Consider the following 10,693-nt stretch of genomic DNA (forward strand, 5'->3'; position numbering starts at 1 on the left):
TGGATTAAGCCATTAAAAGTGGGGTGGGAGTTTTGTACTTTCAGACTTGCAAAATTGTGTTAATGTAGCCTTACGATAAAATAGATTTAGCTCATCTAGTCATGTTTCCTGTCTGGTTTATCCAGGAGGGCTGATAGCAGATTAAAAATATAACAACAATAACTTTACCACTGTTACTTCTTTGTGCCAATTGTGGACATTCCTGGATCAGGATGTCTTGCTCACAATCATTTGTGTTCTAGTCACCTTCTGAGGAATTATTGTGATGTACTCTTCATGGGCCTCTCTTTAAAGAATATTCAAAACCTACAGCTGGTATAGAATGTACTGTATCAATTTGGACAGTTATGAGTTGATCTTATATAGATGAATCCACTGGCTTAGGAGAAGCACTGGGTTTTATTTATTTACTTAGTAGATTTATATGGCTGCCCATCTCGCCACCAATCTCTGCATAGTTCTGGATCTGGTTATATAAGGGGACGCATTCTCGCATACTCATTTTAATGTTCCATCAGTTCAAACATAGTCAACTCCCTACAGATCTCATTTTTACAAGACTGCCAACTGACAGGCCCTCAAAAGTGGGCTTTTTCGACAACTACATTACCTAGAGATATTCAATCAGCTCTGAGAACATCTGACTTTTGTATCCTCTACTTCTATGTATTCTACTTTTTAGTTTTATGTATATTTGGGGTTTTGTCTCTTTTTCTTTCTTTGCAGGTGTAATTTTATAAGATTCTTAGCCCTGTAAAGAGTCCTTAAGACTGGGTGGCATATAAAAAAATGCATACATATATAGGGTTCCCAAAATACTTGATGTCTACTAACCATTATCCCTCTTCACTAATCCACATGGGAACAAATGATACAACCATGAAGTTACTATATGGTACTGTAAAGCAATAAGAGGATCAGGCTGAGGACACAGGTGATATTTTCTTGACTCCTTCTTGGTCCAAGAAGAATACTGGAAGCAAACAGGAGGCATACAGATGGTTCCATAGGAAATAGTTTGATCGTAGGATATATTTCCAAGATGAGGGACTCTTGGCAAGTAATAGGCTACAATACACAAGAACTGAGAAAAATATATTTAGGAAGCACCTTGCAAATCTATTCAGGAAGACAAACAATAGTGGGTTTAAATTACAAGGAAGCAGATTGGAGGTGGACATGAGGAAGATGTTCTGGAAGATAAGTGCTATTCAGTAATGGAAAAGACTATCTTAGGAAGTAGCAGACTCTTCTTTGTTCTGTATTTAAACAGTCTGGATGGTCATATAATAGTAGATTTCTGGACTGGGCTAGATGATCTCTCAGACCCTTCATAAATTTTATCTCTATGATTTTCTGATTAAAATGTCTACTTTGAAAACACTTATTTCAACAAAAAAACATGCAAGAGCATTGTTTCTATGATTTTTCTAAAGATACATGAGGTGCATTGTGCTAGAATTAAATATTTTTATGAACATTTATAAATATAAAAGATTATTTTTAAAAAGCTTAAGTTTTGATTCTATCCTCTATTTATCCTCTCTCTTGGTAAAATATTTAAAAAAATGTGATTTGTATATCTTGGAATTAAAAACATCTTGTCACCAGAAATTAAAACAGCAATTAAACAATTTACATCAATAAAATCTGAGGAAGCAGGCACAGGATTGCAACTTTCATCAGCAAAACACTACCATTTAAGTTCTCAAGAGAAAAAAATATGGTTCTGATAGTAAATGTTTTCTCATTAATAAAAGGTTAGTCATATTATATAAATCTGAGTAGGAACTTCTGTTAAGTTTCTAGAAGCTTCAGCTAACATAAAACGTAATTGCTTCTGACAGGAATTTAATATAAAGCCCGTAAATTTTTATTAAATTGCAGCTAATTTCCCATCTACTCAATTTAAAATCTCTTTTGAATGTTTATACAATCTAACATCTGCACACAATGAAAAATAATCTTCCAATATTCTAGGCTCTAAGCCAGTTTTTCTCAACTACGGTTCCACAAGAGGTCGCTAGAGGTTCCATGAGAAATTGTGATGGAAAAATATAATCATTTTTTTAATATTATACATAGTGCAAAGCTAGCATCCACACTGGTGGGAATTTTTACATGCCGGGATTCAGTGCCGCCTTGCTACTTGTTGAAAAACATGGATTAAATAGGCCAGAAATTAATTTCATTGTGAGTTTTTTGTTATTTTTTTATGCATTATTTTTTGCATGAACATTATTTTAAGGGTTCTTGTATGGTAAAATACTATATGCAAATTCAGCCCCTGTAGTTTGTAACAATAGCTCCTTCTTGAGGGCATTCACAGTGAGGCTAAACCAAAGGCAACATTAAACCACATTACAACTTAATGTTATATGTCAGTTATGTGTCTCTGTTCTTGCCCATGAAGAACATTAATCCCTAGAGGCAAACACTGGCAAGTCAACTGTAATACTAAAACATCAAACTACCTTCTGAAGAAAAATGTTTTCTTGGTTATGTCTTTTTTAAAAAACTCAAAGAAGACTTTTTTTAATTTTTAAAAGCACTTTGTGTGGATTTTTTTCAATGTTCTTGTGCAATTGTTAAAGGTTGTAATTGTTTTAGTAACTGACATTTTAAAAATAATTTTTGATCAAGTACTTTTAGACATGAAAAATGTATTTCTTGAAAAATAATTCATGACAATGTACAGTACAACTGAGACTCAAATCTGCAAATATATAATTACTAGGCCTTATACTTATCTTATACACATCTACATATAAAATACTGTAAATCCAACTAAGTTTTAACAGGACATTTGCTTCAGGTATTTACAGCTTGTAAAGATATTCATTCTCTAATTTTAACATATTCACCAATCAGAAATGACATCCTGCAACATGCAGATGACTTATAGCTGTACTATTGCAAATGAGAAAAAAAAGTGTCAAGTCATCTCTACTGATGTATGATTTCTTGTCTAATCCCCTTTAGTAATACACAACTTTAGATAATTTGTAAAGTCATGAATTATTTCACTTTTAGATCCAATTCTCATGAATTCAACTAAGCAAGAGAAACTAAAATAAAGGCATAAAGTAGCAAAGAGGGCAAACAAATCTAAGAAGTTCAACATCAGTACCTGGAAATTTTATCATTAGATTTTGGAATAAAGATCTTTATTTTTGAAGTTTAACCAAGCAACAGCTCTATATAGTTAAACCAAGACACCAATCAATTACAGCTAATGTAACAGTGACTGTTCAAAATTACAACAGCACTGAAAAGTGATTTATGACCATTTTCACACTTATGGCTGTTGCAGCATCCCCATTGTCACATGATCAAAATTTAGATGCTTGGCAACTGACTCATATTTATGATGGTTGCAGTGTCCCGGGGTCATATGATCAACTTTTATAATGTGTTCTGACAAGCAAAGTCAATCGGGAAATTGGATTCACTTATTAATAACCATGTTGCTAATTTAACAACTGCAGTGATTCACTTAACAAAGGGGGCATACTCTTTTAACAAATTTCTCACTTAGCAACATAAATTTGGGCTCAATTGTGGTCGTAAGTCGAGGATTATTTTAGACCTTTTAAGAACTTAATTTCTATTCCTACCAATCAAAACTGGTCTTTGAATCGTTAACATAACTAGCCACCTCTCCTAATTCCAGTTGTATAAGTTATATTTTGAAGGCCATTTCCTGCCTTATAAACTTGCCCTGATCAAAAGAATCACCAAATAGGGTTGTTGGGAATGCAAAATAAATTCCTTTCAATGAAACGGTCATTTAATGAAATGTGGCAATTCCTTCTCTATTAGCATTAAAAAAAAAACCTCTCTACTTAGCTGTAAATAAAAACTATTACTTCTTTTGATATGAAGTCATTTGGCTTTAGTTTCTGAATTATTCTCCCCCCCCCTCATTTTAAAAAGTGTCCATAGTTCTAATTCTGGCAATACGACTGAATTATACACCTAGAGGTGGGCCTGTGGATTATTTTTTTTCCCCCGAAGCCAATTTGCCTTTAAAACAATAATAGACCAGATTAGGATCCACACTTAAATTTAATTTTGGGCAAATCTTTCGCTTTTCGCTTTCCGCTTCGGGTCTGATCTGGTGACGAGGAGGAGAATCAGGTTTCCCCAGCCAGAGAGTATTTCGCAAAATCATTTGAACCTCTTAAGGGGGGGAGGGGGGGAATCCTGTTCCCTCCAGGTACCCGGGGCCTCTTGCTCCACTTCCTCTCCCGCACAGGTGGCCTCAACTCAGATCCTCAGCCAGAGGACGACCGACCACCTTGTCGAGAGGGCAGTCCTGGGACGGGACGGAACTGGGTGGGCAGGGGTTGGCCTCGCCGACGGAGCTGATCTCCCCCCGGGAATGGGGGGGCGGGGGGAACCGACCCGTGCCCGTGCCCGGAGGCCGTGGCGGGAGCCTTTAAGGGCGGCTGCTGCTCTTTTCCTGCCGGGCAGAAAAATCTCCTCCACTCCTGTTCCACTCACCCACATCCTGCTCGAAGGGGTTGGGGGCGAAGAGCGGCATGACAACGTTGGCGGCAGCGGCGGCAACACGAACGTTAACGACAACCACCCCGAGGGGGTCAACCTGGCGCGGTCCGGTTCGGCAGCCGCTCCAAGCGCAGGACGCGACTCACTTCGCAGCAGTCCCCGCCCTCGACGCCCGGCCACGCCCCTCCTCTCCTCCACTTCCTGTTCCGCCATCGCGAAGGACCCCGACGCGCCCTCTCTGCCCGGGGTCGTCTCGTAGCCGCCGGATTCGAAGAATCCCAAATCCAGCATTCCCGATAACAAGAAACCGTGAATAGTTTCCTTGGGTAGTTTCTTCTTTCAGCAGCCAGCATCGACGTGTGTGTGTGTGTGTGTGTGTGTGTGTGTGTGTGTGTGTGGACCCCGCTGAATAGAGCAGCTTCGACGTAAGGAATAGGCAACGGTGTAGGCAAAAAAAATTGGGGTCCTCGGGAAAAAAACCGTGCATAGAGTTAGAAATCAAGAAAACAAAACGGTCTCAAAGCTGCTTTCTTATATTGAAACAAACAGACGAGATGTTGAATGCACATAACGATATGTGGATCTGTTTTGCGCCGATAAAAAAATAGAAGGAAACGGTACCTGGAAGTATTTTTGAATCTTGTCACGACAAATTCTGTAGTTCTATCCTTTCTAGATCTAGTGCCTCGTCTGAAGAGCAGGTTCTGCCTGCGTCATTTTCCTGTCTTTTCTCGCGAGTCAAATGGGATTTCAAGTAGGCGCGGGAAGGTGGGGCCGAGAGAGAAGGGGGGGGGGAGGAAATTGATTGGCGGGTGGAGAAATGCAAGCGCGCGCTTGTTCCAGGCACTGTCTCAATGTATTCCTGCCGGAATTGTGATTAATATTTCAGAGCATTCTTATTTTGTTGAACGTTAAAGCAGCAGTCATTTATTTCTACCTAAGTGGATGAGTGATTATAATGCCATCACGTTCGTTCGACTCCTTGTGACAGATTTCCTCCCTGACGATCTGTCCCTAACATGACCTCTCAGGTCTTCTAATGGTGCAGCCACCGCCACTAACGGAATCCATCCACCTTGCTGCTGGTCGTCCTCTTCTTCGCTTGCCTTCCACCTTTCCTACACTTCTGAGCCTTTTTCAGACAACTGGGTCTTTGCACGTGCCTTTGGCTTGTGTGTGCACCCTCACTGGAGCTTTTTAAGAAAAGAGCGGACAACCGCTTGTCTAAAACAGGGCTTTTCAACCTTTTCACCCATTGTACCACTTTTAGGATATGGCAATATCCGAGTACCACCAGTCGCCTAGCAAGGTGCCAAAAACCTGATGACCCCCCCCCCCCCCAAAAAAGAGGAAAAAAGTGATAAAGTACAGGTAGTCCTCGACTTACAACAGTTCGCTTAGCGACTGTTCGAAGTTACAATGGCACTGAAAAAAGTGCCCCCCAAGCCACAGCCGAGCAAGACACCTGCCTGCCCTCCTGGCGGCGCTCTTCCTCCTGTCCGAGGTTTTCATTGTTGTGAGTATTTCTGTTGAGGATTGGCAGATGGGGTGGGGTGGGGGGGTGTTTGGTTTTTATTCTCCCCGTCTGCTGGGTGGTTGCAGCAGGTTTTGGTCACTTCACATGACCCTGGGACACTGACCATCATAAATATGAATCAGTTGCCAAGCATCTGAATGTAAATCACAAGACCCTGGAGATGCTGCAGCATTCCAGCTGATCGGCGCTTCTTCAGGACTCAGCAGAAGCACCAGGATCAGCGCTGCTTTCCAGCTGGAGCCTGGCGCTGATCCTGGCGCTTCCACTGAGCCCTGACAGCCCTGCAGCTCCAGCCATCTCTCGCTCAGGCTTGTGGGGTGCTGCCATCGCTTCAGCTCATTCCCCTCCCCCGCTACCACTTTTCTAGGATGGTTGCATACCACCTGCCAGGTGCCAATGTACCACAGGTGGTACCCGTACCACTGGTTGAAAAGCCCTGGTCTAAAATAGCAGAGGGTCTCCTGCTTGAAAAGGGGGTTGGACTAGAAGACCTTCCCTTCCAACTCTATTAGTCTGTGCCTAAAGCAGGATAATTTGAGCCTGGTCGTTTGTGCCTCGGGATATGTAAATATGATCACATTAAACACAGAAATAGCCTTCACTTAACAACTCTGCAGTTGGGACTGGCAATTTCATTGCTACACAAAGCAGTAATTAAGACATGACTCAATAGAGTTACAACCTTCTGCTGCGGTTGTTTTAATGAATCACTGTGGTCATTAAGCAACACATCACATGACTGACTTGTAATTTCACTGCTGGCTTCTTTGATTTTGTTTGTTGGAAGCCAGCTGGGAAGCACATGAATGGCGCAGCGATGGTCAGAAATGCCTGTTAGTTGAAAAGGTCCAAATGGCCGTCACATGACCACTGAGATGCTATGACAAGCCTAAGATCAAGCTTTCCATTATTAAGAGCAACTTGTTTCTGGAATACACATCTTGCTGGCAGAAAAAGATTGTCAGTGATTTACCCTTACAGGTCCAGAGAGCAGTTCTAATCTTATCCTTTATAGGAGACATTTATCCTTCATAAGAAGGAGGAACTAATGAAAAGTGGCATTCTGCTCCTTCTGTGAAGGATGCAACAAGCAATTAAAAACTTTTTTAAAATGTATAAAGCATATCAGCTCCTCAGTCAAGGTAGTTAAATGCTAGCAACGAAGAAATAATTCTTTCATTTTCCCCACCAAGATATAGAAGATATTGTTTTATTTTACCACTTTAAATGCATCTCAGATAATCCTCACATTTGTTGACTGTTTATTTTTTTAATAAATATTTTTCTTCTATTAACAAACAGAAGGTTATCTAGCGTGATCTTAAGTATCATTTTGCACTAATTTGAATGTTCTGTCAACTACTAACCTTTATTTAAATTTATTACAGCCCTCCAACTCCAATGGACTCATAAAAAAATCATAAAAATGCATAAAAACAGACTGATCAGTGTATGGTACAAATTATAGGTAAATTTACTTTGAATAAGTTTAAATTTCCAGCAGTATTGCATTGAAGGGGTATGAAGAAATTGCTGCTGATTGGGCCAAACCTTTATTTATTATCTTTTTAACTATATTGGAGAATGGGTAGAAGACTAAAGGAAGGCAACTGTTCCTGTCTTCAGAAAAACAAAGATGAATACAGACAATCTGGAATCAATATCTTAAAAGAATCAAGAGAACATTGTAACAATCTCTAGGCATTTTGAAAATGATGTTGTAATTAACAGGAGACATCATGGATTTGTCAAGAACAAGGCTTGCCAAATTTTATGTCATTTTTTTGATTGAACAACTTTCCAATGTTTTGACTGAGGAAATTGTGGGAACGTTGTATGCTATAGATTCAAAATGTTGGAAGATGACATTCAGGTCATAAATCAAAATATCTCAGTCAAATGTTGTCTAGTCTCCATTTGAACCGAAGTTCAGTTCCTTTTTGGATAATGAGTACCACTGAGAAAGTCCTCTGGCTGCTATGAAGTATTTTCTAAAGTTTAGTTGGAATCTGCTTCTCTGTAACTTACATTCACTTTGCTGTTATTCTATTCTCTGGAACAGAAAGAACAGATTCTAGTTTTTATCATCTTTGTTCATAGGCCTTATGGGGCAACTTACCAACAAAAATATAGATGTTGCAACATTTTAAGATCAAACATTCCAATGAGTGGAAACTGACATTCCTTAATGGGTTTCATATTGGCATGCCATTTCCTCAGCCATTTAATAGACCAATAGCTTATATACTCAGCCTTACCTTCCTTACAACTTCCTCATCTGAGATTCCAATCAGGTTACTGCTTACTGTCCCTGAACATTTTCAGCCACTTGACAATCTTTTTCTTCTAGCAACATGCTAGATAGAAACAAGTTGCCCTCGCTTATGGGAAGCCTGAAATTGGGATTGTCACAGCATCCCCACGGTTATCCTGATTTGAAGTGGGGTGATTTGCTTAACCTTAATTAGAGAGACCCTCTAAAAGGGAGATGGGCAGTTCAGAAGTTTATTAAATAAATAATGCCATCTTTCTCTTGAAGTATTATATTTGAATAGTATAGTATATCTAACCATAACAGAGCTGGAAGGGACCTTAGAGGTTTTTTAGTCTAACCCTCCTGCTCAAGCAGGAGACCCTATACCAAGGGTATCAAACTCAATTTCATTGAGGGCCGCATCAGCTTTGCGGTTGCCCTTGGAGGGCTGAGTGGGTGTGGCCAGGGTGGGTGTGGCCTGCTGGATAGGCGTGGATGGAATGGGTGTGGCCTACTGGGTGGGCGTGGCCAGCTCTACATCATTCGCGTCAAGGGTGCCTGTGGGGGCCTGGGCAGAAGTGGGACAGATCTGAGGGTCTCTGGCAGAAGGAGGTGGGACCAGGGCAGAGCCCATCAAGCCGGATATGTGAAGTAGGTGAGGGCCATTTGCTGGCCACTTCCAGGCGATGGTGCATTTCTTCATTCCTCACAAAGGGTGACATCTCCCCAGCATGCACTGAGGGGGCGGGGCCGACGCGGCAGGGGCTGGTTCCTCGCTGTTTCCAGACGGCCTTGTGGAGCTAAGACTGAATGCATTTCAGCATAGATGGCCACCACAAAATTGTATCTTGGCTCCCGGCTGGCCAGGGCCAGGGCCAAGGCAGCGGGGGCCGTTCCCTCACTGTTTCCAGGATGGCTTCGCGGGCCGCATGAAACCACTTCGCGGGCTGCATCCGGCCCCTGGGCCTTGTGTTTGACATGTCTGCCCTATACCATTCCAAACAAGTGGCTGTCCAGTCTCTTCTTAAAAACCTCCAGAGATGAAACACCCACAAATTCTGAAGGCAAGCCATTCCACTGGTTAATTGTTCTCACTGTTTGGAAATTTCTCCTTAGTTCTAGGTTGCTTCCCTCCTTGATTAGTTTGCATCCATTGTTTCTTGTCTAGTTTTGAAATCTAGGTTTCAATAAAGCATACATATATCTAGTAAATAATAATAATAGTGTGATAAAGTACCTCGTGATATTTTGATTATCAAGCTAGTTAAATGTGAATTGGGGGGTTAAGTGGATATAGAGGTGACAAAATTCACACTGAGTTCTCCTCAGTGGTTGCATATCACTCTGCCTCATTGGAGAGAGGAATCAAATGGAATACCACAGGGTTCATCCCTTGTTTTTGAATTTATTCAGTATTTTTATTAAAGACTTAGATGGGAGCTGGAGAAGTTGATCAGATCTGCTGCTGATAGAACATTGGGTGGAATAGCTAAGGCTAAAAAATAAAGATAAAATTCAAAACTCTCTTTGTAGGGTAGAGAAATGGACTGAAATTAATGGAATAAAATATAGATGAGATAAATGTAACATTTTCACTTAAGAAAAACAGAAACGTGGCTTGAGACTTAATACTTGTGGGGAAAAAATGGGGTATAGCAGTCAAGTGCAATCTAAAAATGAACCATATTGTGATGAAAATGAGAAAAATGAAAATGCAATTCTAAGCTATGTCCCCCCTCCCCAAAAAATAGAAAGTTTGTTTTATTCTAAATTGGCCAGAATCCATCTCAAATATTGTGGCCTCTTCTGGGTTCTGCACTTTTAGCAGATTTCAGAAAAATTAGAGCAGCTTCAGAGAAGGAAAGCAGTAGAAACTAAGACCTATGAAAGAAAGTTGAAAAGAAAAAAATTGAGGGAGGGAGATAACATCCTCCAAATCTCTGAAAGGATGGCAAACAATAGGAAACCATGTCCAGCATCTCAACTACTACTGTATACCACATTAGCTCTCATATGGGTTACTGTGACACCAAACTGGACTGGGGTCCAATAACTGTATAGAAGTTGACATATATTTAATTGAAGAATGATAAACCAGAAGAATGGACAGTGTTACACACTGAGAAATGGCTATCCAGCTTTTCTGATTACTTCATTAATGCCTTGAATTAAGTTATTATCAACTTGTTGGAGCTGTAATCCCTCTCCTGCCAGACTGGGGTTGGTTCCCTTAGATTCTCCAGTAACCAAATTTTGACCCACTATATGCCTCTGAGAAAGTGAGCTACTGCTCACAAAAGCAAATATCCCAATAAAGTTGCTTAGTCATGAAAGTGCTACTAAATTTACAGTACAGTATTGCCTACTCTACTTTGACTTGTCACTGCATT

At 40.5% G+C, this 10,693-nt stretch overlaps 1 protein-coding gene across 1 annotated transcript in view; it reads right to left on the reverse strand.

Moving 5' to 3' along the window:
- The window catches only part of STAM2 (signal transducing adaptor molecule 2), a 28,304-nt gene extending 23,655 nt beyond the window's left edge, over window positions 1-4,649 (reverse strand). The window contains exon 1 of the mRNA XM_015814383.1: window positions 4,507-4,649. Within this exon, the coding sequence (XP_015669869.1) occupies window positions 4,507-4,546 (40 nt within the window). The 5' untranslated portion in view covers window positions 4,547-4,649. The remainder of the gene's footprint in view (window positions 1-4,506) is intronic.
- Between the last annotated feature and the right edge of the window lie 6,044 nt (window positions 4,650-10,693).

The sequence above is a fragment of the Protobothrops mucrosquamatus genome, unplaced genomic scaffold, assembly GCF_001527695.2.
Source record: "Protobothrops mucrosquamatus isolate PMUCROS unplaced genomic scaffold, P.Mucros_1.0 scaffold_87, whole genome shotgun sequence".
NCBI classification, from domain to species: Eukaryota; Metazoa; Chordata; class Lepidosauria; order Squamata; family Viperidae; genus Protobothrops; species Protobothrops mucrosquamatus.